Source organism: Culex quinquefasciatus, chromosome 2 (genome assembly GCF_015732765.1).
Source record: "Culex quinquefasciatus strain JHB chromosome 2, VPISU_Cqui_1.0_pri_paternal, whole genome shotgun sequence".
Taxonomy (NCBI): Eukaryota; Metazoa; Arthropoda; class Insecta; order Diptera; family Culicidae; genus Culex; species Culex quinquefasciatus.
The window spans coordinates 41,098,645-41,122,168 of NC_051862.1; the positions used below are offsets into that span (position 1 = coordinate 41,098,645).

General features: G+C 32.9%; 1 protein-coding gene across 6 annotated transcripts in view; it reads right to left on the bottom strand.

Annotated features, from left to right (window-relative positions):
• Positions 1–222: 222 nt before the first annotated feature.
• LOC6034691 (serine/threonine-protein phosphatase rdgC) overlaps positions 223–23,524 on the bottom strand; it is a 127,284-nt gene continuing 103,982 nt past the window's right edge. For 3 of the 6 annotated variants that reach the window (XM_038253558.1, XM_038253559.1, XM_038253563.1), the window contains 2 exons: positions 11,711–11,889; positions 6,735–7,570 (listed from right to left, as the gene is read on the bottom strand). In XM_038253558.1, coding sequence (XP_038109486.1) covers positions 6,932–7,570; positions 11,711–11,889 — 818 coding nt within the window. In that variant the 3' untranslated portion in view covers positions 6,735–6,931. Of the gene's footprint in view, positions 1,753–6,734; positions 7,571–11,710; positions 11,890–23,524 lie in introns of those variants that run through there. The other 3 variants (XM_038253562.1, XM_038253561.1, XM_038253560.1) reach the window with 3 other exon arrangements.

Consider the following 23,524-nt stretch of genomic DNA (forward strand, 5'->3'; position numbering starts at 1 on the left):
CAAATTAAAATATAAACCAACTGTCGCGTTTCATATTCTTTACATTTTTTGATGACAATCGTGACTTCGAGAAGCAAAACGTTTTTGTAACATTGCATAACATATTTTTAAGGTCAAACATTTTTTTCAAAATTTAAAATAACTAAATATTCCAAGAAAGAATAATCCCGTTGATTCAAGAGAGGGCATGTGATATCTAGAAATAAAATCATTACAGTCTCATCAGTTTTACTGCGATGTGTGCATCGTGTCTTTTTGATATTTAGTTAACATCTTCACACAAAACGGTGATATAATGGGCTAGGTTATGTTGGTTTTAATCGCTTTGTTTTAGATTTTACTTTCATTATAATACTTTTAGCTCAAAAACATCATATATGTATAGGAAAATGGATCCACTTTGTCTGTTCTGTATAGAAAAATCTGGCATTCCGCATTTAAAAATCATTCTACTTCTTTTTTTTCTAATCGATTCCTTGTTCATTAGTTTAGTTATTCTTTAAGCGCTTCTTTAATGCAATAGGTTTCCGTAACTCTTTTTTTAATATATATAAGCAATAGAAAATCCACCTCGCGGTGGGTAACACGTTTGTAATGCTTCTGGCTTTTGATCTCAAAACATCAAATCAACACAATTGATAACTATCTCGATAATCGGTGTACTCGGTCAAAGCATACTCAACTGATCATTATAATTTAACTTGTTGTATAAACTCTATCGGCATCTGTGTCTTAACGAAATAAATCTACAATTGTAATAGTCTGTTTTAATAATTTTCATCGAGCCTAACCTAAACCAACTTACAGTAAATTTGCAGTCCAAACTTTTTTTATTTTTGGTTTTTTTTTTGACAAAAGCAATAGCTAACTCTCAAACGTTTTATGTAGTTTTCATCTGTTAAAATTTGATTGATCTTTATTTAGTTTAGTTTAAAAGTGATACAATTAGTGTTGTTTATATTTGGCATGTTCCGATTACACTTGTTTAATGATAAGTAGTTTAAATTTGGTTCCATAAATTGATCGTTTTGTAATTTCTTTTTTTTTTCATAATATCATAGAAACAGCAACCATTCAATGCGCGGAGTAGTATGCTTGTTTGTTTTTTTTTTTCATTGAGTTTCGGTTAGCTATTAAATACTTTTCCTTCAGCTACACAACGAGATGTTTCTTTTAAAAGTTTGGGTGCAATCGTGCAAGGTTGGTTCGAACTTTGGTGTAGGAAAAAGGGAGGTGCTTCTTTTTTTATTTTTTTGGAAGAAAAATTTAGATTAAATAACTAGTTGGCCATGATACGCAGTTTCCATGCGATTTTGTTTTTTTTTTTTTGTAATTTGTTGTGTGGAATTTTGGAAACCATCGGCTTGCTTGGTTACATTTAGAAGATTTTTTTTGAATATTTTTGTATTGTTATTTTTTTAATGGTTTAAACCTTATCAATATCGACTAGATTGTTTTTGTATCAAAAACTAAAATGGATTAAAGCTTCACATAGTGTCATTGTTTTGTTGTAGTTTTTTTTCTTCTTCTTTGGGATGAGTATTGTTATCTTGTTCTGTAAACTATCGTTGCACTGGGACTGAAATCGTATCTAAATGAAAACCTTTTTGTTCTTTTGTACGATTGTATTTTATAAACTCTTGTTAATTGATATTGCTACTCTTCGCATTTTTTCAAGTGTACTTCTCATTTCTTCAGACGACTGGCTTGTCTTTTCCCGATCCTAATCATATCGAAACCGGTAGATCCGACCTGTGCGCAAACGGTAAGGTTAAGAGGGATTTATGACGAAAAGTTTTTACTCTCTGCTTAAAAGTTGATTTAGATGAGTGCCCTTTTATCAGGCAAAAGTTTTACCCAGAAATTGAAGGTTAAAAGAAACCTAATCGAAAAGGTCACCAAAAAACTTTGCAGCTAAACCGCCCAAAAAGTTCAGCGCCAAGGAACAATAAACATTAAATTTAATTAATTAGCACATTAAGACTGTCATAAGAACTAAAATGTGGAAAACGAGAAGCTCTCGGGACAAGTAGCCCCCGCCGTTCATGCTAAAAAGCCAATTATGAATGACTCAAGGAGCTGCCACGTGGCAAAGACAATATTTTCGCTTTGGCAAGCGTTCGAGTGGAAGTAAAATGAAATTTTGGGAGCCATTTTCAGGAAAAAAGCAAAGACACTGACTGCTGTGACGTGACTGTGGCGGTGACGAATGGATACAAATTTCATTAGCACGCGATCTGGGTTGCCGTGAAAAAATCTGGCAATCAAGTGAAAAGTGCGCGTGATTTTTTGGCTTTCTTTGAAAGGAGTTTTTGCGGTGGTGTGAGTACGATTTTTGAATTGGAGGTTCTGACTGTATTTTTTAAATTATTTTTTTTACTAATATTAAAACATAAATTAAAGTCATTCTGTATCTTGCGATGGGATTTGTGATCGATTTAGTGTTTTCAGCAATGTTGTAGGTTATTTAAGGCTAGTGATTTTTCACGTCAAAAATATTAAAATTATTTGGCATGTTAATTAAAAAAAAAATGGAATTTCACGGTACTTTAAAATCTGCTTAAAATTTACTCAAAATATTTTAATTTCATAATTATTGTGTACAGGAAAGTGTTATAAAAAAGTTAGCAGTTGTTAAACTTACAAAATATAACCCCTTTACACAAAAAATTTAAGAAAATAAATATTATGTGTACAATTTTTTGAAATATTGTGAAATTTTGTGGAATTGTGCATAACCGAGGCACAGAGCTTATGGTATTTTGGCTATATGGGAGACATTGGCTATAATCCTATGAAAAATCATCCAAACTTCAAAATATAACAGTGTTTTGGAATCGGGATGATGTCAACTATCCATTGCAATAATAATAAAATGAAAACTTTCACAAAAATACGTATTTTTCAGTATTTTGAAAAAACATTTTTCCGAATAATACTCAAAATCATTGTTTTTTCTTTATGGTTATCAAATGATCGGGATTTTTCAAACACATTTTTGAAAATTCTAAAAAACTCACAAAACTACGTATTTTTGAAGGAATACTAAAATGTTCAGTATTCTTCAATATGGGTATCAAATGTTGGAAAAAAATTTCATACATTTCGATAGCAATAATATTTTTTGTAAAATAATCAACATTTTCACAAAACCACGTCTTTTTGAAAAAAAAAAAAACTGAAATTTTAGTGTTATTTTTTTCAAAATGGGCATAAAATGATTGAGAACTTTTCATACATTTCAATAGCTTTTTTTAATTGCTCAAATCACAAAACAAAGTACTATTAAAAATACTAAAAAATTCAGTTTTTATTATATGGGTATCAAATAATCGGATTTAAAAATAACTGAAATTTTAAATACTTTTATAAAAGTTAGTAGTTTTGTGAAAATTTCGAGTGTTTTGAATAAAATGTGTTCTTACTTACCAAAAAAGATGAAAAAATCTCGATCATTTAAAACTCTTACAATAAAAAAATATTTTTTTAGTATTTAAAAAAATGTAGCAATGCGTTTTTTTAAGTTTTAAAAAATGTTTTAAAGCTTTCGAAATGTATGAAAAAATCTGAGTATTTCACAAAAAATATTATTGCTATCAAAATTCATGAGAAATTTCTGATTATTTGATACCCATATTGATAAATACTGAAAATTTGAGTATTTTTTTCGAAAAAAACCTATTTTTGTGAAAATTCTGAGTATTTCACAAAAAAAATATTGCTATCGAAATGTATAAAAAATTTCAATCATTTGATACTCATTTTGTAAAATACTTTAAATTAGATTATTTTTTCGAAAATACTTAGTTTTGTGATAATTTTGAGTATTTCCAAAAAATTGTGTTTTAACTTACGAAATGTTTAAATAACCCCAATTATTTGAAAATACGTAGTTTAGTGAAAATTTTGGAGTATTCCACAAAAAATATGATTGCTATTGAATGAAAATTTTTTGATTACTTGATACCGATAATGTAATATATTGTGTTTTTTTTCCAAAATACGTTATTTTTAAATTGTGTGTATTTTTTTCACAGCCAAGGGCAAATTTTACAGATTCCGTGGCTTCCGCGAAATAGCGAAAAATCACTTGCCCTGGTTAACTTTTCAGAAAAAATAGTACACGGACAAACCGCTTTTTTCAACTCCCAATAAACGTTTTCTTTTTTTTGGGAAATATTAAAGACATCTATTAAGCCACAAAATGCAAAAAAGAAAAAAAAATAAAATAAATATCCATAACTTTACAGTTGCAAATTCGATTTAGCTTTAACATATGGTATATTTTTAAGTACTTTACAATATAACAATAAAATCTAAAATAAAAAAAACGTTACTTAATCCACCTTCAGGTGTTTGGTGCCTTCCTCACATAAATCAAGCCTTCAAATGACTTACTAATCAACTTATTAATTATCCATCATTTTCATCGTAGTATCTGAGATCCGGCCTACAAAAAGTGTATAAATTATACATAAGTGGTCATAACTTTTGACAGGGTTGTCAGAATGACTTCTTTTTACATAGGAAAGACAAAAACTTTAAATAAAATTTGTACCAGCCTGAAAAATAGGTTTTTTTTTGTAACAAAGAGCATTTTGCCTTCCTCACTGAGGTAAGGCTATAATCCTGCTCTAAAAATGAACTTTTTATTAAAAGCTCGAAGACCCACCTTCATATATACATATCGACTCAGAATCGAAAACTGAACAAATGTCTGTGTGTGTGTGTGTGTATGTGTGTGTGTGTGTATGTGTGTGTGTGTGTATGTGTGTGTGTGTGTATGTATGTATGTGTTCAAAAATCTTGCCAAGTTTTCTCAGCACTGGCTGAACCGATTTTGGTCAAACCAGTTGCATTCGACTTGGTTTAGGGTCCCATACATCGCTATTGAATTGTTTGAAGTTTCGATAAGTAGTTCAAAAGTTATGTATAAAAATGTGTTTTCACAATTATCCGGATCTCAATTATATGCATGTAAACGATGTCCGGTTCCATCATCCAACCCATCGTTGGTTAGGTAATCAAAAGACCTTTCAAACAAGTCCACAACATCGAAGATCTGGCAACCCTGTCTCGAGTTATGACTACTTAAGTGATATTTATGTACTTTTTTGAAGCCGGATCTCACTTCAATGCATGTAAACGATGTCCGAATTCATCATTCGACCCATCGTTGGTTATGTAATCAAGAGACCTTTCCAACGAATCCTTAACATTGAAGATCTGGCAACCCTGTCTCGAGTTATGACCACTTAAGTGATATTTATGTACTTTTTTGAAGCCGGATCTCACTTAAATGTATGTAAACGATGTCCGGAACCACCATCCGACCAATCATTGATTAGGTAATCGAGAGACCTTTCTAACGAGTCTACATAATTGAAAATCTGGCATCCCTGTCTCGAGTTATGACCACTTAAGTGATATTTATGTACTTTTTTGAAGCCGGATCTCACTTCAATGCATGTAAACGATGTCCGAATTCATCATTCGACCCATCATTGGTTAGATAATTGAAAGACCTTACCAACAAGTCCACAACATCGAAGATCTGGCAACCCTGTCTCGAGTTATGACCACTTAAGTGATATTTATGTACTTTTTTGAAGCCGGATCTCACTTAAATGTATGTAAACGATGTCCGGATCCATAATCCGACCCATCATTGGTTAGGTAATCAAGAGACCTTTCCAACGAATCCACAACATTGAAGATCTGGCAACCCTGTCTCGAGTTATGACCACTTAAGTGATATTTATGTACTTTTTTGAAGCCGGATCTCACTTAAATGTATGTAAACGATGTCCGGATCCATAATCCGACCCATCATTGGTTAGGTAATCAAGAGACCTTTCCAACGAATCCACAACATTGAAGATCTGGCAACCCTGTCTCGAGTTATGACCACTTAAGTGATATTTATGTACTTTTTTGAAGCCGGATCTCACTTAAATGTATGTAAACGATGTCCGGAACCACCATCCGACCAATCATTGATTAGGTAATCGAGAGACCTTTCTAACGAGTCTACATAATTGAAAATCTGGCATCCCTGTCTCGAGTTATGACCACTTAAGTGATATTTATGTACTTTTTTGAAGCCGGATCTTACTTAAATGCATGTAAACGATGTCCGGATCCATCATCCGACCCATCATTGGTTAGATAATTGAGAGACCTTACCAACAAGTCCACAACATCGAAGATCTGGCAACCCTGTCTCGAGTTATGACTACTTAAGTAATAATTATGTACTTTTTTGAAGCCGGATCTCACTTAAATGCATGTAAACGATGTCCGGATCCATCATCCGACCCATCGTTGGCTAGATAATCGAGAGACCTTTCCAACGAGTCCACAACATTGAAAATCTGGCAACCCTGTCTCGAGTTCTGACAACTTAAGTTATATCTGTGTACTTATTTTTCTGGACCTAAAAAAATAGCTGAAATATGTGTCCAAACCACTCATATTACCCATTGTTGGTAAAAAGTGAGGAAGGCATCAACCACATAGGTGGATTAAGTTAGTTTTTAGATTATAAATGTACAAAAGAATCGTTCTTAAATAAATCTTTAAATGTGGCCGATTCTGTCAAAATGTTAATTAACATAATATCTGTGCCGGAAACCATGAATTTCGCATGGACCCGAAAAAAAACTATTGTAACTTCTGCTGATGTTATCTGAAATTATTTATGGATTTCGCTTGACGCTAAGAAAAATCTTCCATTTTTTTCAAAATAATTAAATGTCATCATTCTTTAACATCAACAGAGTGTCCTTTGATTCCATTCAAATTCCCCCCTAAAATTTTTACCTTCAATTCAAAAGTCGCACCACGTTCGACACCCTCAAACCTACTTCTCCACCACACTTCCCCTCGGATCCACCACCTCATCCTGCTCCTGCACCCCCTTCAGTCCCCCCTAGGTACCCTCCACCCCGTGACCCTTCCCGTTAACCGTTGCCCCAACAACCGTACCGTTCGCACTGGCAGCAGCACTGGCCGAATTGGCCTGCTTCTGTCTCAACTTGTCCTGCTCCGTCTGCTCGTTCGCTTCGTAATCCTCGTAATCTTCCGAATCTTCAGCTGCTTTGGAAGAATCAAACTTTTTACCACTGCCGGGCTTTCGACCGTTGGTCGCCGTCCTCTTTTTAGCGTCCCCGTTGGTTCCCTTGCCCGAGGCCCTCTTGCCCTTACCGTGCTGCTGCTGGTCCTCGTCCAGATCTTCGTCGGTGCTTTCCGCCACCGTCGCGAGTGCTTTCTCCTGCAGCTGCGTCAGCAGTTGCTCCTTGGCGTTCTCGCACAGCCGGAACGTCTCCAGGAACTCGTTCAGGTCGACCAGCCCGTCCTTGTTGATGTCCATCATGCGGCACATGTCCAGCAGCTGTTCGTGGGTGTTGTGCGGAAAGTGCTTCTCGAGCAGGGCGCACGCCTCGCCGAACTCTTCGAGCGAGATCTGGCCCGAGTTGTCCTTGTCCAGGATGCGAAAGATGGTCTCGAGGCTGCTCTTGTTCTTGTACAGCGACTCGGCCACGGAAGCGGTCCCGTTCTGGGCGGATTTCTGCGGTGGGGGAAGGGGAAAAAACAGTGAGTAAGTCATGTGAAGGCGGAAGGTGATTTGAAGAGTTAGTCTTGCAGAAGGTAAAGAAAACGGATTGGCTTTGAGTTACAGATGAATTGATTTTTTTTTTTCATTGATGTTATGAGAAACATGAAAAAGTGGATTTGTGATAAGCCAACACTGGTAGCTGTTAAACACAAAAAGTCTGAAGAATAAAAGAAAACCAAATGTGCAAAATGTTTGAAATTTTTTTTAAAGAAAAACATTCTGCATTCCAGGTGCACCCAAAAAGTCGTTGGGTTTGGGTTTGTTTTTGTTTTTGTTTTTGTTTTTGTTTTTGTTTTTGTTTTTGTTTTTGTTTTTGTTTTTGTTTTTGTTTTTGTTTTTGTTTTTGTTTTTGTTTTTGTTTTTGTTTTTGTTTTTGTTTTTGTTTTTGTTTTTGTTTTTGTTTTTGTTTTTGTTTTTGTTTTTGTTTTTGTTTTTGTTTTTGTTTTTGTTTTTGTTTTTGTTTTTGTTTTTGTTTTTGTTTTTGTTTTTGTTTTTGTTTTGTTTTTGTTTTTGTTTTTGTTTTTGTTTTTGTTTTTGTTTTTGTTTTTGTTTTTGTTTTTGTTTTTGTTTTTGTTTTTGTTTTTGTTTTTGTTTTTGTTTTTGTTTTTGTTTTTGTTTTTGTTTTTGTTTTTGTTTTTGTTTTTGTTTTTGTTTTTGTTTTTGTTTTTGTTTTGTTTTTGTTTTTGTTTTTGTTTTTGTTTTTGTTTTTGTTTTTGTTTTTGTTTTTGTTTTTGTTTTTGTTTTTGTTTTTGTTTTTGTTTTTGTTTTTGTTTTTGTTTTTGTTTTTGTTTTTGTTTTTGTTTTTGTTTTTGTTTTTGTTTTTGTTTTTGTTTTTGTTTTTGTTTTGTTTTTGTTTTTGTTTTTGTTTTTGTTTTTGTTTTTGTTTTTGTTTTTGTTTTTGTTTTTGTTTTTGTTTTTGTTTTTGTTTTTGTTTTTGTTTTTGTTTTTGTTTTTGTTTTTGTTTTTGTTTTTGTTTTTGTTTTTGTTTTTGTTTTTGTTTTTGTTTTTGTTTTTGTTTTTGTTTTTGTTTTTGTTTTTGTTTTTGTTTTTGTTTTTGTTTTTGTTTTTGTTTTTGTTTTTGTTTTTGTTTTTGTTTTTGTTTTTGTTTTTGTTTTTGTTTTTGTTTTTGTTTTTGTTTTTGTTTTTGTTTTTGTTTTTGTTTTTGTTTTTGTTTTTGTTTTTGTTTTTGTTTTTGTTTTGTTTTTGTTTTTGTTTTTGTTTTTGTTTTTGTTTTTGTTTTTGTTTTTGTTTTTGTTTTTGTTTTTGTTTTTGTTTTTGTTTTTGTTTTTGTTTTTGTTTTTGTTTTTGTTTTTGTTTTTGTTTTTGTTTTTGTTTTTGTTTTTGTTTTTGTTTTTGTTTTTGTTTTTGTTTTTGTTTTTGTTTTTGTTTTTGTTTTTGTTTTTGTTTTTGTTTTTGTTTTTGTTTTTGTTTTTGTTTTTGTTTTTGTTTTTGTTTTTGTTTTGTTTTTGTTTTTGTTTTTGTTTTGTTTTTGTTTTTGTTTTTGTTTTTGTTTTTGTTTTTGTTTTTGTTTTTGTTTTTGTTTTTGTTTTTGTTTTTGTTTTTGTTTTTGTTTTTGTTTTTGTTTTTGTTTTGTTTTGTTTTTGTTTTTGTTTTTGTTTTTGTTTTTGTTTTTGTTTTTGTTTTTGTTTTGTTTTTGTTTTTGTTTTGTTTTTTTGTTTTTGTTTTTGTTTTTGTTTTTGTTTTTGTTTTGTTTTTGTTTTTGTTTTTGTTTTTGTTTTTGTTTTTGTTTTTGTTTTTGTTTTTGTTTTTGTTTTTGTTTTTGTTTTTGTTTTTGTTTTTGTTTTTGTTTTTGTTTTTGTTTTTGTTTTTGTTTTTGTTTTTGTTTTTGTTTTTGTTTTTGTTTTTGTTTTTGTTTTTGTTTTTGTTTTTGTTTTTGTTTTTGTTTTTGTTTTTGTTTTTGTTTTTGTTTTTGTTTTTGTTTTTGTTTTTGTTTTTGTTTTTGTTTTTGTTTTTGTTTTTGTTTTTGTTTTTGTTTTTGTTTTTGTTTTTGTTTTTGTTTTTGTTTTGTTTTTGTTTTTGTTTTTGTTTTTTTGTTTTTGTTTTTGTTTTTGTTTTTGTTTTTGTTTTTGTTTTTGTTTTTGTTTTTGTTTTTGTTTTTGTTTTTGTTTTTGTTTTTGTTTTTGTTTTTGTTTTTGTTTTTGTTTTTGTTTTTGTTTTTGTTTCTGTTTTTGTTTCTGTTTTTGTTTCTGTTTTTGTTTCTGTTTTTGTTTCTGTTTTTGTTTCTGTTTTTGTTTCTGTTTTTGTTTTTGTTTTTGTTTTTGTTTTTGTTTTTGTTTTTGTTTTTGTTTTTGTTTTTGTTTTTGTTTTTGTTTTTGTTTTTGTTTTTGTTTTTGTTTTTGTTTTTGTTTTTGTTTTTGTTTTTGTTTTTGTTTTTGTTTTTTTGTTTTTGTTTTTGTTTTTGTTTTTGTTTTTGTTTTTGTTTTGTTTTTGTTTTTGTTTTTGTTTTTGTTTTTGTTTTTGTTTTTGTTTTTGTTTTTGTTTTTGTTTTTGTTTTTGTTTTTGTTTTTGTTTTTGTTTTTGTTTTTGTTTTTGTTTTTGTTTTTGTTTTTGTTTTTGTTTTTGTTTTTGTTTTTGTTTTTGTTTTTGTTTTTGTTTTTGTTTTTGTTTTTGTTTTTGTTTTTGTTTTTGTTTTTGTTTTTGTTTTTGTTTTTGTTTTTGTTTTTGTTTTTGTTTTTGTTTTTGTTTTTGTTTTTGTTTTTGTTTTTGTTTTTGTTTTTGTTTTTGTTTTTGTTTTTGTTTTTGTTTTTGTTTTTGTTTTTGTTTTTGTTTTTGTTTTTGTTTTTGTTTTTGTTTTTGTTTTTGTTTTTGTTTTTGTTTTTGTTGTATTGTTCCGAAAAAACTAACTGGTACTAGAGCCCACTCCCAATTTTTCTATTACAAACTCTGTCCAAAGTCAATCCGAACTCAATCCGTTTGCATTGTCGCTGTCCGCAGCAGACATCGAATTCCGTTTGAAATTTCCTCAATCAGAATTGCAAAGTTGATCTTCTGAACTGGAAATGAAGTTACACAGGTCGCGTTTTTTTGCTCCCTTCGTTTCAACTAGGAATCTACGTAGAGTTTGATACCAGAGTGTGGAGCCAATCACTTGGATGGAAAAGTTGAATCAAGCAATAGATCAGGGAAAAGAAGAAGAAGAAAGCGATTGTAGGTTTTGAGCGATAAAAAAATCGTGCACCGGACGACGACAGAGCGACGAAAATTGTTTACTTTGGAAGAGATTTTTACTGCTTTAGAATTCTTAAGGATGCACTTGGTGATTCTGTGAAGGACAAAGTTCAATAAATTGCAAGTCCAAAAAAAGGTTGTGGAAATGTCATAGAAGATTTGAGAGCGAAAGAGGGAATTCAAATCTATTTAAATGTTTGAGTCAAATATTGCCATTGAATGAGAAGAAACGGTTAAAGTTAATTTCAAAGTAGACAAATATTTGAAAGGAAACTCTACTGGATCGAAATCTAAACGATAGAAAAATGATTTTTGTTTTGTATTTTCGTTTTGAGTTCAATGTACATTGATATCTGTGATAAAATAAAATATTATATTTTCAAAGAGAAACTTAATGAAGCCAAAAACTAATGTTTCAAATTGTTGTCAACAATACAGATAAAAAAGATAAAATTACTCCAAATATCATATTTGTAACAGGATAAGAATGATGTTAAGTTAAACAAAAAATATGCAATCATTCGTTTGTTTGTGTGTAATAAATTTATTCTTAAAAGTCTTAATTACACATTGTGACACACTCATTATGAAAAGGATCAAAAAGGGTTGTTAAAAACAAACATCAAAGAAACTAGCAAATTTTTAGTAGAGGAGTGAAACGGGAATAAGAAAACAAGTTTGAAAATGAAATCATAGAAGTTCAAATGATGCTTACCATATGAAATGAATGGTTTGAGAAAGAAATAATGAGTAATCTTTAGCAATTTCATGTTTATTTATAATCTTTCATTTAAAAATAAAGCTCTATCAATCTATTCGAAAATAGCTTGGAAAGTAATTATCTAATCTACAACCAAATACAAAAGGCAAGATAATTGGAAAATAAAATACAAAAATACTTACGAACGAATCCGTGTCGAGCAGGTGGAGCGTCTTGCGGTAGCTGACTTCCGCCACGGCCGTGGTGCTGGCCGCCGTCGGGTGGTCCAGCGGGGCCAGCTTGTCCCGCAGCATCCGCCAGGGCAACCCCAGGTTGGTGGCCGCCTCCAGCGCCTCGCACCACTTGGTGATGGTGAGCACTCCTGATGGGAACAGTAAAAGATTTTCATTCAAAATTTTGTTAAATTTATGAAAGCTAAAGTTTTCTCAGAAAAATGAATTAATTTAAAATTGAATTAAAATTTTCAATTTTTTTTTTTTGCTGCAGTCTCAATGCCAAAATATGATAAAACATGCAGAATCGATAGCAGATTAAAACGAGATGAGGAAAACATCTCGGAAATTGCTGGTCTTTGTACGCTGTACGTGTGCAGCAGCACGAAACCATCACTTCTTTCGCCGAATGGAGAACCATGTTGAAAAGGAACGTCCCATCCATCCAGATCCGAGTCTCGTACACCCGTTCGGTCCTAGCATCATCGTAACCGTAATCGTAACTCGTAACCCGTTCAGCGCGCACCTTTATCGCTCACCTTCACCCAAGGATAAGGGATGATTATCATTGCAAAGCAGTCATTTCTATCACGGGGATAGATAAAAATGATAATAGTTTACGTGTGGGAACCACTTTTTTCCCAGAAAGAAGCCGTAAAAGGATTTGAAGAGCTTTCAAAAACGACTAGAATTTTGTTACAAAATACGATGACGAAACAAATGGGGCATAACAATTATTTTAAATAGTTTTTGTCCCCCAATTTGTGACCATTATTGCAAATTCTCGATTTTGGATCTGTTTTAAATGATCAAAAATCATGTAACCCGAGCAGACGGAAATAACTTGGGAATAACATTTTTGATATTTGAAAACACTAGGCCAATAACATTTTATGTTATTTATAACAATATTTGTTATTCGTCGTTATAATTTTTTTGTTATTAGATTGTTATTGTAATAACAGACTAATAACATTTTTAGTTATTCTTCAAACAAATCTTTGTTATAATTTTTTGTTATTTTAACAACTAATCCAATCATCCCAATAACAGTTGGTGGTATTCTTCCATAACAAAAAATGTTATTCCAAAGTTGTTTTGGCATTCAATCAATATCTGACCAATAACAAATTGTGTTATGATAACATAAACTGTTATTCAACTCTTATGCAAAAATGGATTTTGCAAGAATATTCCAGTGTTCCCACGAGCCTAAGCCGTCGGCTAGGCTAGGTTCATTTTTCTGGTTCAGGTTCACACCACACCTCGGCAAGCATCGTCGGCTCAGGCTTACCGAGTGCCGTGAGCCATGGTTCATTTGGTTCAAACCAGGCGAGGCTAGCCAAAATGAACCTTTGGCTTGAACCAGGCTTGAACCAGGCTTGAACCTGGCTTGAACCTGATCAAAGAATGTTAGGCTAAACTGCAAGCTTTGTTACACCGTGACACTGTTTAACCCTAAATCTACACCGTAACATTGTTACACCGTAACATTCGTTACATCTTAGTATGATTACAACGTAACATTGTTACACCGTACCATTCGTTACACCGTAACAGTGTTACACCGTAACAGTGTTACACCGTAACAGTGTTACACCGTAACAGTGTTACACCGTAACAGTATTACACCGTAACAGTGCTACACCGTAACTGTGTTACACCGTAACTGTGTTACACCGTAACTGTGTTACACCGTAACAGTGTTACACCGTAACAGTGTTACACCATAACATTGTTACACCGTAATAGTCTTACACCGTAACAGTATTATGGTGTAACGCATGTCACGGTGTAATGAATGCTACGATGCAACGAATGTTGCGGTGCAACAATGTTACGGTGTAACCAAACTACGGTGTCACGAATGATGTGGTGTAACAATGTTACGGTGTACTCACACTACGGTGTAACGAATTTTGCGGTGTAACGATGTTACGGTGTAACCATACTACGGTGTTACAATGTTACGGTGTAATGAATGTTGCGGTGTAACAATGTTACGGTGTAACGAATGTTGCGGTGTAACAATGTTACGGTGTAATGAATGTTACGGTGTAATCATACTACGGTGTAACGAATGCTACGGTGTAACGAATGTTGCGGTGTAAAAATGTTACGGTGTGATGAATGTTGCGGTGTAACGAATGTTGTGGTGTAACAATGTTACGGTGTTACGAATGTTACGGTGTAACAATGTTACGGTGTAACAATGTTACGGTGTAACAATGTTACGGTGTAACAATGTTATGGTGTAACAATGTTACGGTGTAAAGAATGTTACGGTGTAACGAATGTTGTGGTGTAGCAATGTTACGGTGTAATGAATGTTACATTGTAACATTGTTACACAATAATATTTGTTACACAGTAGCATTATTGCTATGGTTTTCATTAGCCTGGTTAGCCTGGCTTAAGCCATGGTTCATGGTTCACTGAACCAGGAGTGAACCACAAAGAGAGGTTTAAGCCGAACCAAGTTTATAGGTGAACCTAGCCTAACCGGTTCATTTGGGAACTCTGGAATATTCCATAACGCTTTTTGTTATTTTAACAGAACTTGTTATTGAAATGGCATGAATTTTGTTATTACCGTCTGCCCGGGAAGCTAAGGAACAAATTGGTTCTAGCAAACTGTATACAAAAGATATAATTATGTTTTACCTTTATCAAAATTTGCATTCTAAAAGTACTTTAAGGAAACTTTAATATCGTACACGGTTTCAAAATTATAGCCAAACATTCAATATAACACACTTTTTAAATATTTGTATTGTTTTAAAAATTCCAAAAAAATATTTTTTCGAAAAGTACGGAAAACTTCATGATATTATTTCGATTTTTTGAAAAAATCAGTATTGATTAAAAAATGTATAACTTGGTTAAAGATTTTTTGCACAACCTGGAAATTTCTGAAACGTTTGCATTTAATGTCCTCTAAAACAAATCTAAAAATAAAAAAATAAAAATAGTGTTTTTTTTTTGCAAACCAAGTTTTAGTGACAAAAAGTTATATAAAAATCACCAAAAATTTTTACCGTGTATCATTTTTTTCAGTGTAGTCCATATCCATACCTACAACTTTGCCGAACCACCAAATCGATCAAAAATTCCTTCAAAAGATATAGATTTTTGAATTTTTATACATCATTTTTGTATGGACAGCTGCCAAATTTTTATGGAAAATTATAGGAGAAACTAATGATGCAAAATGGCTTCTTTGAGCATATCAAAGGCACCAAAAAGTTTCAGTCGAATAAAAAATACAAAAATTAAAATTCTAAAAAGACCGATTTCTTAGAGAATTGCTCAATAGTTTAGGGTAATTCTCCGCCAACTCACACAGCAGTTGCCCCGACCCCTCTTCGATTTGCGTGAAACTTTGTCCTAAGGGGTAACTTTTGTCCCTGATCACGGTCCGTCCGTTTTTGATATCTCGTGACGGAGGGCGGTACGACCCCTTCCATTTTGAACATGCGAAAAAGAGGTGTTTTTCAATAATTTGCAGCCTGAAACGGTGATGAGATAGAAATTTGGTGTCAAAGGGACTTTTATGTAAAATTAGACGCCCGATTTGATGGCGTACTCAGAATTCCGAAAAACGTATTTTCATCGAAAAAACACTAAAAAGTTTTAAAAATTCTCCCATTTTCCGTTACTCGACTGTAAAATTTTTGGAACATGTCATTTTATGGGAAATTTAATGTACTTTTCGAATCTACATTGTCCCAGAAGGGTCATTTTTTCATTTAGAACAAAATTTTTCATTTTAAAATTTCGTGTTTTTTCTAACTTTGCAGGATTATTTTTTAGAGTGTAACAATGTTCTACAAAGTTGTAGAGCAGACAATTACAAAAATTTTGATATATAGACATAAGGAGTTTGCTTATAAACATCACGAGTTATCGCGATTTTACGAAAAAAAGTTTTGAAAAAGTTGGTCGTCATCGATCATGGCCGTTCATGGTCGCCCGCGACAGACACGGACGACGAAACAAAGGGGAACGCAAAAAGTAACTTTTTCAAAACTTTTTTTCGTAAAATCGCGATAACTCGTGATGTTTATAAGCAAACCCTTCATGTCTATATATCAAATTTTTGTAATTGTCTGCTCTACAACTTTGTAGAACATTGTTACACTCTAAAAAATAATCCTGCAAAGTTAGAAAAAACACGAAATTTTAAAATGAAAAATTTTGTTCTAAATGAAAAAATGACCCTTCTGGGACAATGTAGATTCGAAAAGTACATTAAATTTCCCATAAAATGACATGTTCCAAAAATTTTTACAGTCGAGTAACGGAAAATGGGAGAATTTTTAAAACTTTTTTAGTGTTTTTTTCGATGAAAAATACGTTTTTTCGGAATTCTGAGTACGCCATCAAATCGGGCGTCTAATTTTACATAAAAGTCTCATAGACACCAAATTTCTATCTCATCACCGTTTCAGGCTGCAAATTATTGAAAAACACCTCTTTTTTCGCATGTTCAAAAATGGAAGGGGTCGTACCGCCCCTCCGTCACGAGATATTAAAAAACGGACCTCGGATTCGTGATCAGGGACAAAAGTTACCCCTTAGGACAAAGTTTCACGCAAATCGAAGAGGGGTCGGGGCAACTTTTCCCGATTTCGTGTGAGTTGGTAGAGAATTACCCATTACATAATTTGGTTTTAAAGTGTTTTATCAAACTACCAACGGCAACTGCTGCACTAAAAATGGTTCGAAAAAACCAATTAAGCTCGATAATCACATTTTAGACGAGTTTTGAGGACGCTGTATTTTCTTTCAGGAGCAAGTTAGCACCATACTCTCTTCGGGAAAGTTGTAGAGCACATTCCAGAGCTCTATTGTACTAAGCTTGCTGGTTTTCCGGGTTTTACTATCTAGATAAGAGAGAACAGAAGCATCGATATGCGTTTGAAATCTTAGTAACGTCAGGAATTAAGAGGAACAGTTTTTCAATCAGTGATTTTTGTTATGCCTGATTTTATGGTGTGTGACATAATGTCAATTTTTTTGACCTCCTATTATCCCAGCTTTTCCCACTTCTTCCTAGAAAAAAAGGATCAATCAATGAAAAAGAGGAACCGACAAAACGAACTGCCAGTAAAGATGCTATGCTTTATTTAGTGCCATAATGATGGTCCACAACCAAGTATAGAGATGGACATCCTCCGCCACCCTCTTCCCCCGTCCGGTAGACCAAGATGTAGCTGCATAATAACGAGGGATGCTATTATAGTGTCACTGCGGTTGGTGCTGGGAAAACGTCAACAGCACAGCATTAGCAATGTGATACAAAAGTGAGGGCGTTCTTGGGGGGCAATAAATAAACTCGTATAGTTCACTTTTTATATGCAAAACATGTGGGCATAATACTTGGAAGAATTGAAGAAAAACATGTTTACGGTTTCTGATTTGATAAGAGCCAAAAGGATTGCTTGCTTATATTACCTCATGAAATTCTGTTATTGGCATAAATTCACCCACAAGAGCAACGTCAATCATCAACGGTTTGACAAGGGTCAGGGGAAAGGATTAATAAGGGCACTTGACTCTTTGGCATTTTCATCACCGAGTTTGTAGTCATTTCCTATCCAATTGTGCTGTTCTCCTAGCTGTTTAAGGTCCCGACGGACTAGATAAGACATTTCTTACCCTTTGGCTTTTTAGTTGAGGCTAATTAGGTACTGCTAAAAGAAGTCGATAGTATCAGTAAAGTAGTAGAATTTGGTACACTATCTTCAAATTTTCATTTTTTTTAAATATTTGTTCTCATTTAATCTTTAAAAAATAAACCAACTATTAAACTGAAAAATATTACAAAACGTTCCAAAACGTGTTGAAAAAGAACTATTCACAATGACTGTAATAAAAAATCTAATCTTACTCATATCATCTCACTCTTGTGTTTGTTTACATTGAGGGTGAGCGGAATGACCTGCTTGTTTACTTTTAAGGTTACGTCATATTGGAGTAATTTTTTAGATTCTTTTTTCCAGCAAAAATCAATCCTGATCAATAGTACAGATAGAATACCGTAGAAAGAAAGTCTTAGTGCTATGATTTTTTTTTTTGAAATTTTGACACTAAACTGTGAAAATTGATTAAAATTTGAATCAAAAAAAATCCAAACTTTGCTAACAGAAGGTTTGTTTTGAAACACTTTGCAAAAGTTTCAGATCTCGTAAAAAGAGTGTGGCTGTCTTCATCGTAAAAATTCTTAAAAAGGCAAAAAGTCGTTAAACGCACCACCAGACAGCACCTTCATAAACAAAAACCAAATAATTAAAGCCAGCCTCCCTCTGTCTACTAGTACGACGATTCAAAGTCAAGCAACAACAAAGTCATGTTTCCAAAGTCAGCGAGCAGTGTTCTTGTAACGGTTCACTTTTTTGCTTTGTTGTTTTTCTTAAGAGAAAAAACTTTTCAAAATTACCCTTTCCTAGAAAAGTACGATCGACTTCCAGTAGCTTTTAATCGACGCTTTCCTCGACGTAATTTTTATTAGTTTTTTTTTTAGTCTGGAAGTACGTATGGAAAAGGGGGATCGAAAAAAGAGTTCTCTACTTAATTGAAGTTAAACTATGTCACGTGTGTGTTAGGGTGGTCCAAATCCGGACTTTTTGGGGCTACCCCTGAAATCAAAGATTGACCCATCACTAGGCTAAATTCCAAATTTGAGCTCATTCTGACCACGGGAACCCCTCCCTTCAATCGCTTAAAGTTTGTATGGGAAAAATCGTCAAAATGTATGGAGAAAAGCAACTGTTTTACTTTTTTACCTGTGGAAGGCGCCATAATTATCCGATTCTTACCATTTCTCAAATGTAGAAATTTTGAACAACTTTCCCGAAGACACAATATTTTTAGGATTTTTTCCCGCGAAGTTATTAGCGCCCAAAACTGGCCATTTTTGCGCGGCCAGCCTTAAGGGGCTACCTAACAACGATGTTTATTTCCAATTCGTACACGCACGTGCTCTCTCTCAGGTTCAAACTCTCTCACGAGCTTGCTCGCCTGCCTGCCTGCCTGTTTACCTACAAGCGCGCGCTGTTTCTCGGCTTGGACTTTTGTCGTCGTCGCTGCGTTCCTGGCATGTTAATTATAATTTTCAACAAAAAATAGTCGGTTTGTATTGAGATATAAAATCAAATGTAATATGTGAACAACAAAACAAAAAAAACACAACAATAGATATCATATTATAAGAGCGTGTGAGAGAGAATACAAATTTGATGAATTAGTTCATCCATGAATCGTCATCTGTTCTGATCCAAACCTAATTGCAAACGTTTTGGATTTTAATTTATCTGCTTTTGTCACAAGAAATACCATGCCTTCTATCGGATGGGGAAGTAAAACGTCGGTCCATTTGCGTAAAAGAGGATTTGGGTGACTCACCACACAAATCCTTCGGACGCCTAGAAATGAGCAGAAACTTGCAACAGAGCCCACAAAAGACCCGGGGGTCTTTAAAGTGGATTGCTTTGCTTTTTTTACAAGAAATACCATGAAGTTTTTTTTAGATAAAAAAGGAAGGAATTTTCTTTAGATTTTTTTTAAAAACTGAATCCAAAAGAGTATCTTAAAGGAAGGCCGCAACTGCAAGATCTGAAGGTTGTTAACGGTTGTGCAGAAAGAGATGTTTCCTGAAACGAAAAATTTAAAGGTAAACTGAAAAAAAAATGATAAACAGTTGCAATATTTGTTGCAGGTGGTCTAGGAACACAGAAAGAAATTTCCAGAAAGAATAAAAAAATAATTTTAGAGAGTATGAATGAAAATTTGCAGCAATAATTGTAAAATTGCCTTGATTTGTTCTGATTTGTACTAAAGTATATTTTTGTTAAAGCAAACTACCTAAAGGAACAACATTTGTATTACCTGAAGATTTTTTTTCAAATAATTGAATCATTGTCATGTTTCTTTAGCATATACGAAAAACTGCGTGTAGTGCTTGGAAAAACAAACAAACCCTGTTCTCATGACATTTGCTGTATTTTTTTAATTGAGCCTTTTCTTTAAACTTTCTTTTAATTGTCTTTTCTTTAAACTATTTTTTTCAGCGCAGTTTTTTTTATTTTTGACATAATTTAAAAAATATAACTTATAGCTTCGCGGGAAAAAATCCTAAAAATATTGTGTCTTCGGGAAAGTTGTTCTAAATTTAAGGCGTCATCCATAAAGTACGTACGCTCTTAGGGGGGGAGGGGGGGTTACCGAAGGTGTGACAAGATGTGACTAAGGGGGAGAGGGGGTTTGCGAGATTGTGACGTCACGCTAGTTTTTTTTTTATTATTGCATAATATTAATTTGCAATGTATACAATTAAATTAAATCCTCTTTTCTAAAATTATTTGCTTGCTAATATTTAGAAGCACCGTCATAAGGGGTGACATTGGGTCTGGGGGGTGATTGGGTCATACAAATTTCTGCATTTTTGTATGACCCAAACTCACCCCAGACCCAATGTTATCCCTGATGACGTATCACATTATAATTTATTATATAGTCACATTTTTTTCAGCTGGAACTTCAATATTTTGCAAATTCTTGCTTGATATAAATAAATGCTTTTGAAAGCAGGGTTTTCATAAGAAAACTGCTATAAATGGTTTGACCTTATTAGATACAAAGCTGTGAAAAACAGTTTTCAAGATTTTTTAATACTTGAATGTTATACCAGGTCTCCTAATTTTTAAAAGATACAAAACTGTTTTTTATATCGCAATGTTTATTCTAAAAAATGAATAATTAGAATAATTTAACTTTTTTTCATATTAAAATTGCTAAAAATACCAAAATTGTGAGAGTTTAAAAATATAAAAAATCCCATCGAAAACAAGGGGGGTCTGGCAAAATGTGACGTACTTTTTGAGGGGGGTTCAGCCTTGTGTCACAAAGTGTGACATAGGGGGGAGGGGGGGTTAATTTTGGCCGATTTTTGCGTGACATACTTTATGGATGACGCCTAATGAAGGTTCTACATTTGAGAAATGGTAAGAATCGGATAATTATGGCGCCTTCCACAGGTAAAAAAGTAAAACAGTTGCTTTTCTCCATACATTTTGACGATTTTTCCCATACAAACTTTAAGCGATTGAAGGGAGGGGTTCCCGTGGTCAGAATGAGCTCAAATTTGGAATTTAGCCTAGTGATGGGTCAATCTTTGATTTCAAGGGGTAGCCCCAAAAAAGTCCGGATTTGGACCACCCTAGTGTGTGTGTATTTGGATAAGAACGGCCATTCCGATAACAACTTTGAGGAATTGCTCCAAACGACTTGAAAGTATTGCTCGAGTGTACCTGAAACCTTCACGTTTGATGGGAGAAAAGTGGAAAACTTTGAGCCCATTCATCAAATTTGTTATGTGAGGAAAAGTGCGGTCCAACCCTACCGTCTTGTGACGACATTTTGCGAACATTTATGTGTGAGTGTGTTGGTACTCCACTATATGACTCAACCCTTTTCCTACCATTTCGTTATCACTTTGATGGTCGCCCGAGTCGGTGCAATAATTTTCACTACCTTAGTGTATACAGCGTCGCTTCTGGCATAGTGGGTCAATTTTGAATTTTTTAAGAACAAAAAATGCCACTTTTTAAGAAAAAAAATAAGTCTTGCACTTTTATACATTCCAAGCATTCTTCATTTCTGGAACAGATTTTTTTAATTCAGGGGTGATCTTCTGTTCGGAGAAAATTCGATTAGGATTTTTTGATAAGTTACTTAGAAATTCAAAAAAAATACAATAAAGTTATTATTCTTTCATTTTTGCATCAGTGCAATCATTACACTGCAATGTAACTGATATTAAAGTTTAATTTAATTTATGAATTATTAGTTTCACAATATTTAAACTCTCAAGTTGACAGTCTCAACAATAAGGCATCCAATTTTCCCGGGCTTTGAATTTCCCGGGAAACGGGAAACATATTTTGTAAATCTGAGGAATTCCTGGGATCCGGGAAATTTTTGAAGCAATCACAAAATCTATGTTTCCATAATATTTATCATGTTTTCCAAGCTTTAAATAAAGCTCAATACTACAATATAGTTATAATCTGCACTTCAATATAAATAATTTTTTTTTTCAAAAAATATTTTTTTTAAACTTCAAAACTTCAATAGAAATTTAAGTGCAATCAGCTGAAACTGTTTTCTATAGTATAGAAAAAAAAATTGTTTTTGCTAGTTTTTTTTCTATTTCGTCAAATCTTACTTTTTTGAAAACAAAAGATAAAACGTTGAAAAATATTTGCATCGGCCTTAAAAGAAATTACTTTTTATTATTATTTGTTGTGCTTTGGATTTCAAATGAAACTCAATTTTCAATCCAACGTGATTCAAATAAAATATGTCTTTTATAAATATATGTTTTGTATTTTTTATAATGTCACCAGAAAAAAATTCCTATCAATTACTTAGTATTCAATTGTTCATCTATTTCCACAACACAATCTGAATTTCCAAACAACAATTAGGTTTTTTTTCGGGAATTCCCGCGAGAAAAAAGTGAACTCCCGGCATTTGGAGTTCCAGGGGTTTCGAAAAATCCCGGGAACTTTGATCCTGAAATTACTGGGATGAACGCACTACACAACATCTATTTTTTTGTTGGATAAGAAAATAGTCAGTGAGAATTTTATTTTATAAGAATAAAACGTCACCTTTATTGAAAAAAAAAAACTAAATTATATCATACAAAAGAAAACAAATATTTAAATAACCATCGAAATTGGACACTCCAAATAATTGTGATACTTTTCATCTTAACATGGATAGGAAACATTTAAATTATGGGTCATTCCATCTCAACTGTGCACGAAAAAGTGCAAATTTGAAAATTACCCTCTCCGATCCTGCTCAAATTTGGCAGGGCTGTTGATACTATCAAAACATGCAAGAATCCCGAATTTCATCCAAATCGGACCACCCCCTCCATTTTTGTACCTCTCCAAAAAATCGACTTTTTGGCGATTTTTGACCAAACCTCCTAGTTTCAAATGACGATAACTCAGGAACCACAAATCTTAGAGGGTCGGTCTTAGACTCAATTTTGAAGGAAATTGGACGTAGAATCCATTTCCGTGATCAAAATGTTGATTAATTTATTTTTTCTACCTGTATTGCGCAATTGAAAACTTGAAACGGCCGTATCTCAAAACACCCCAACTTATTTTTTTAATTTGACCTCACCATCGTGTTCCCCGGCCAATTTTACATAAGAATCACTTATCGACAGAAATGAATATGTTTCGTTCCAGAGATATCGAATTTTAAAGTTTTGTGTTTTCGAGATTACCAACATCAGCTTCATTCGCCGCATCTGCTAGAAGCACACAGGCGGGCCGATCAATTACTGCTACCTGGTGTTCTGGGAGATGAATAATTAAATTTAAATTTCAAAAATTTACGCAAATATTTATTCAAATGGCTGATACCTACCTAGATCAATGTATTTTTGTGAAAAGAATATTTATTGGGTTATTTTGAATGCACCGTTTTTTACGTGTTGCTAACCGTTTCAGAGTACCTCCGAGGCCATGACTAGGGCCTTTATTGTGGGCGGTAGCAAAATAGTGCCATTCAGCAAAAACCCCAAAACCTGCTTTATTATTATTATTATCATTATTATAGTTTACTATTGACACTTTACCATAATTTGGCAAATCTGATTTATGGTTTAACAGATTGATCATATTAAATCAATTTTTATATTGTTAGCCAGCTCCATTTGATTGAAAGATGATTTTGGTCAAGGTACATTTAATTTAA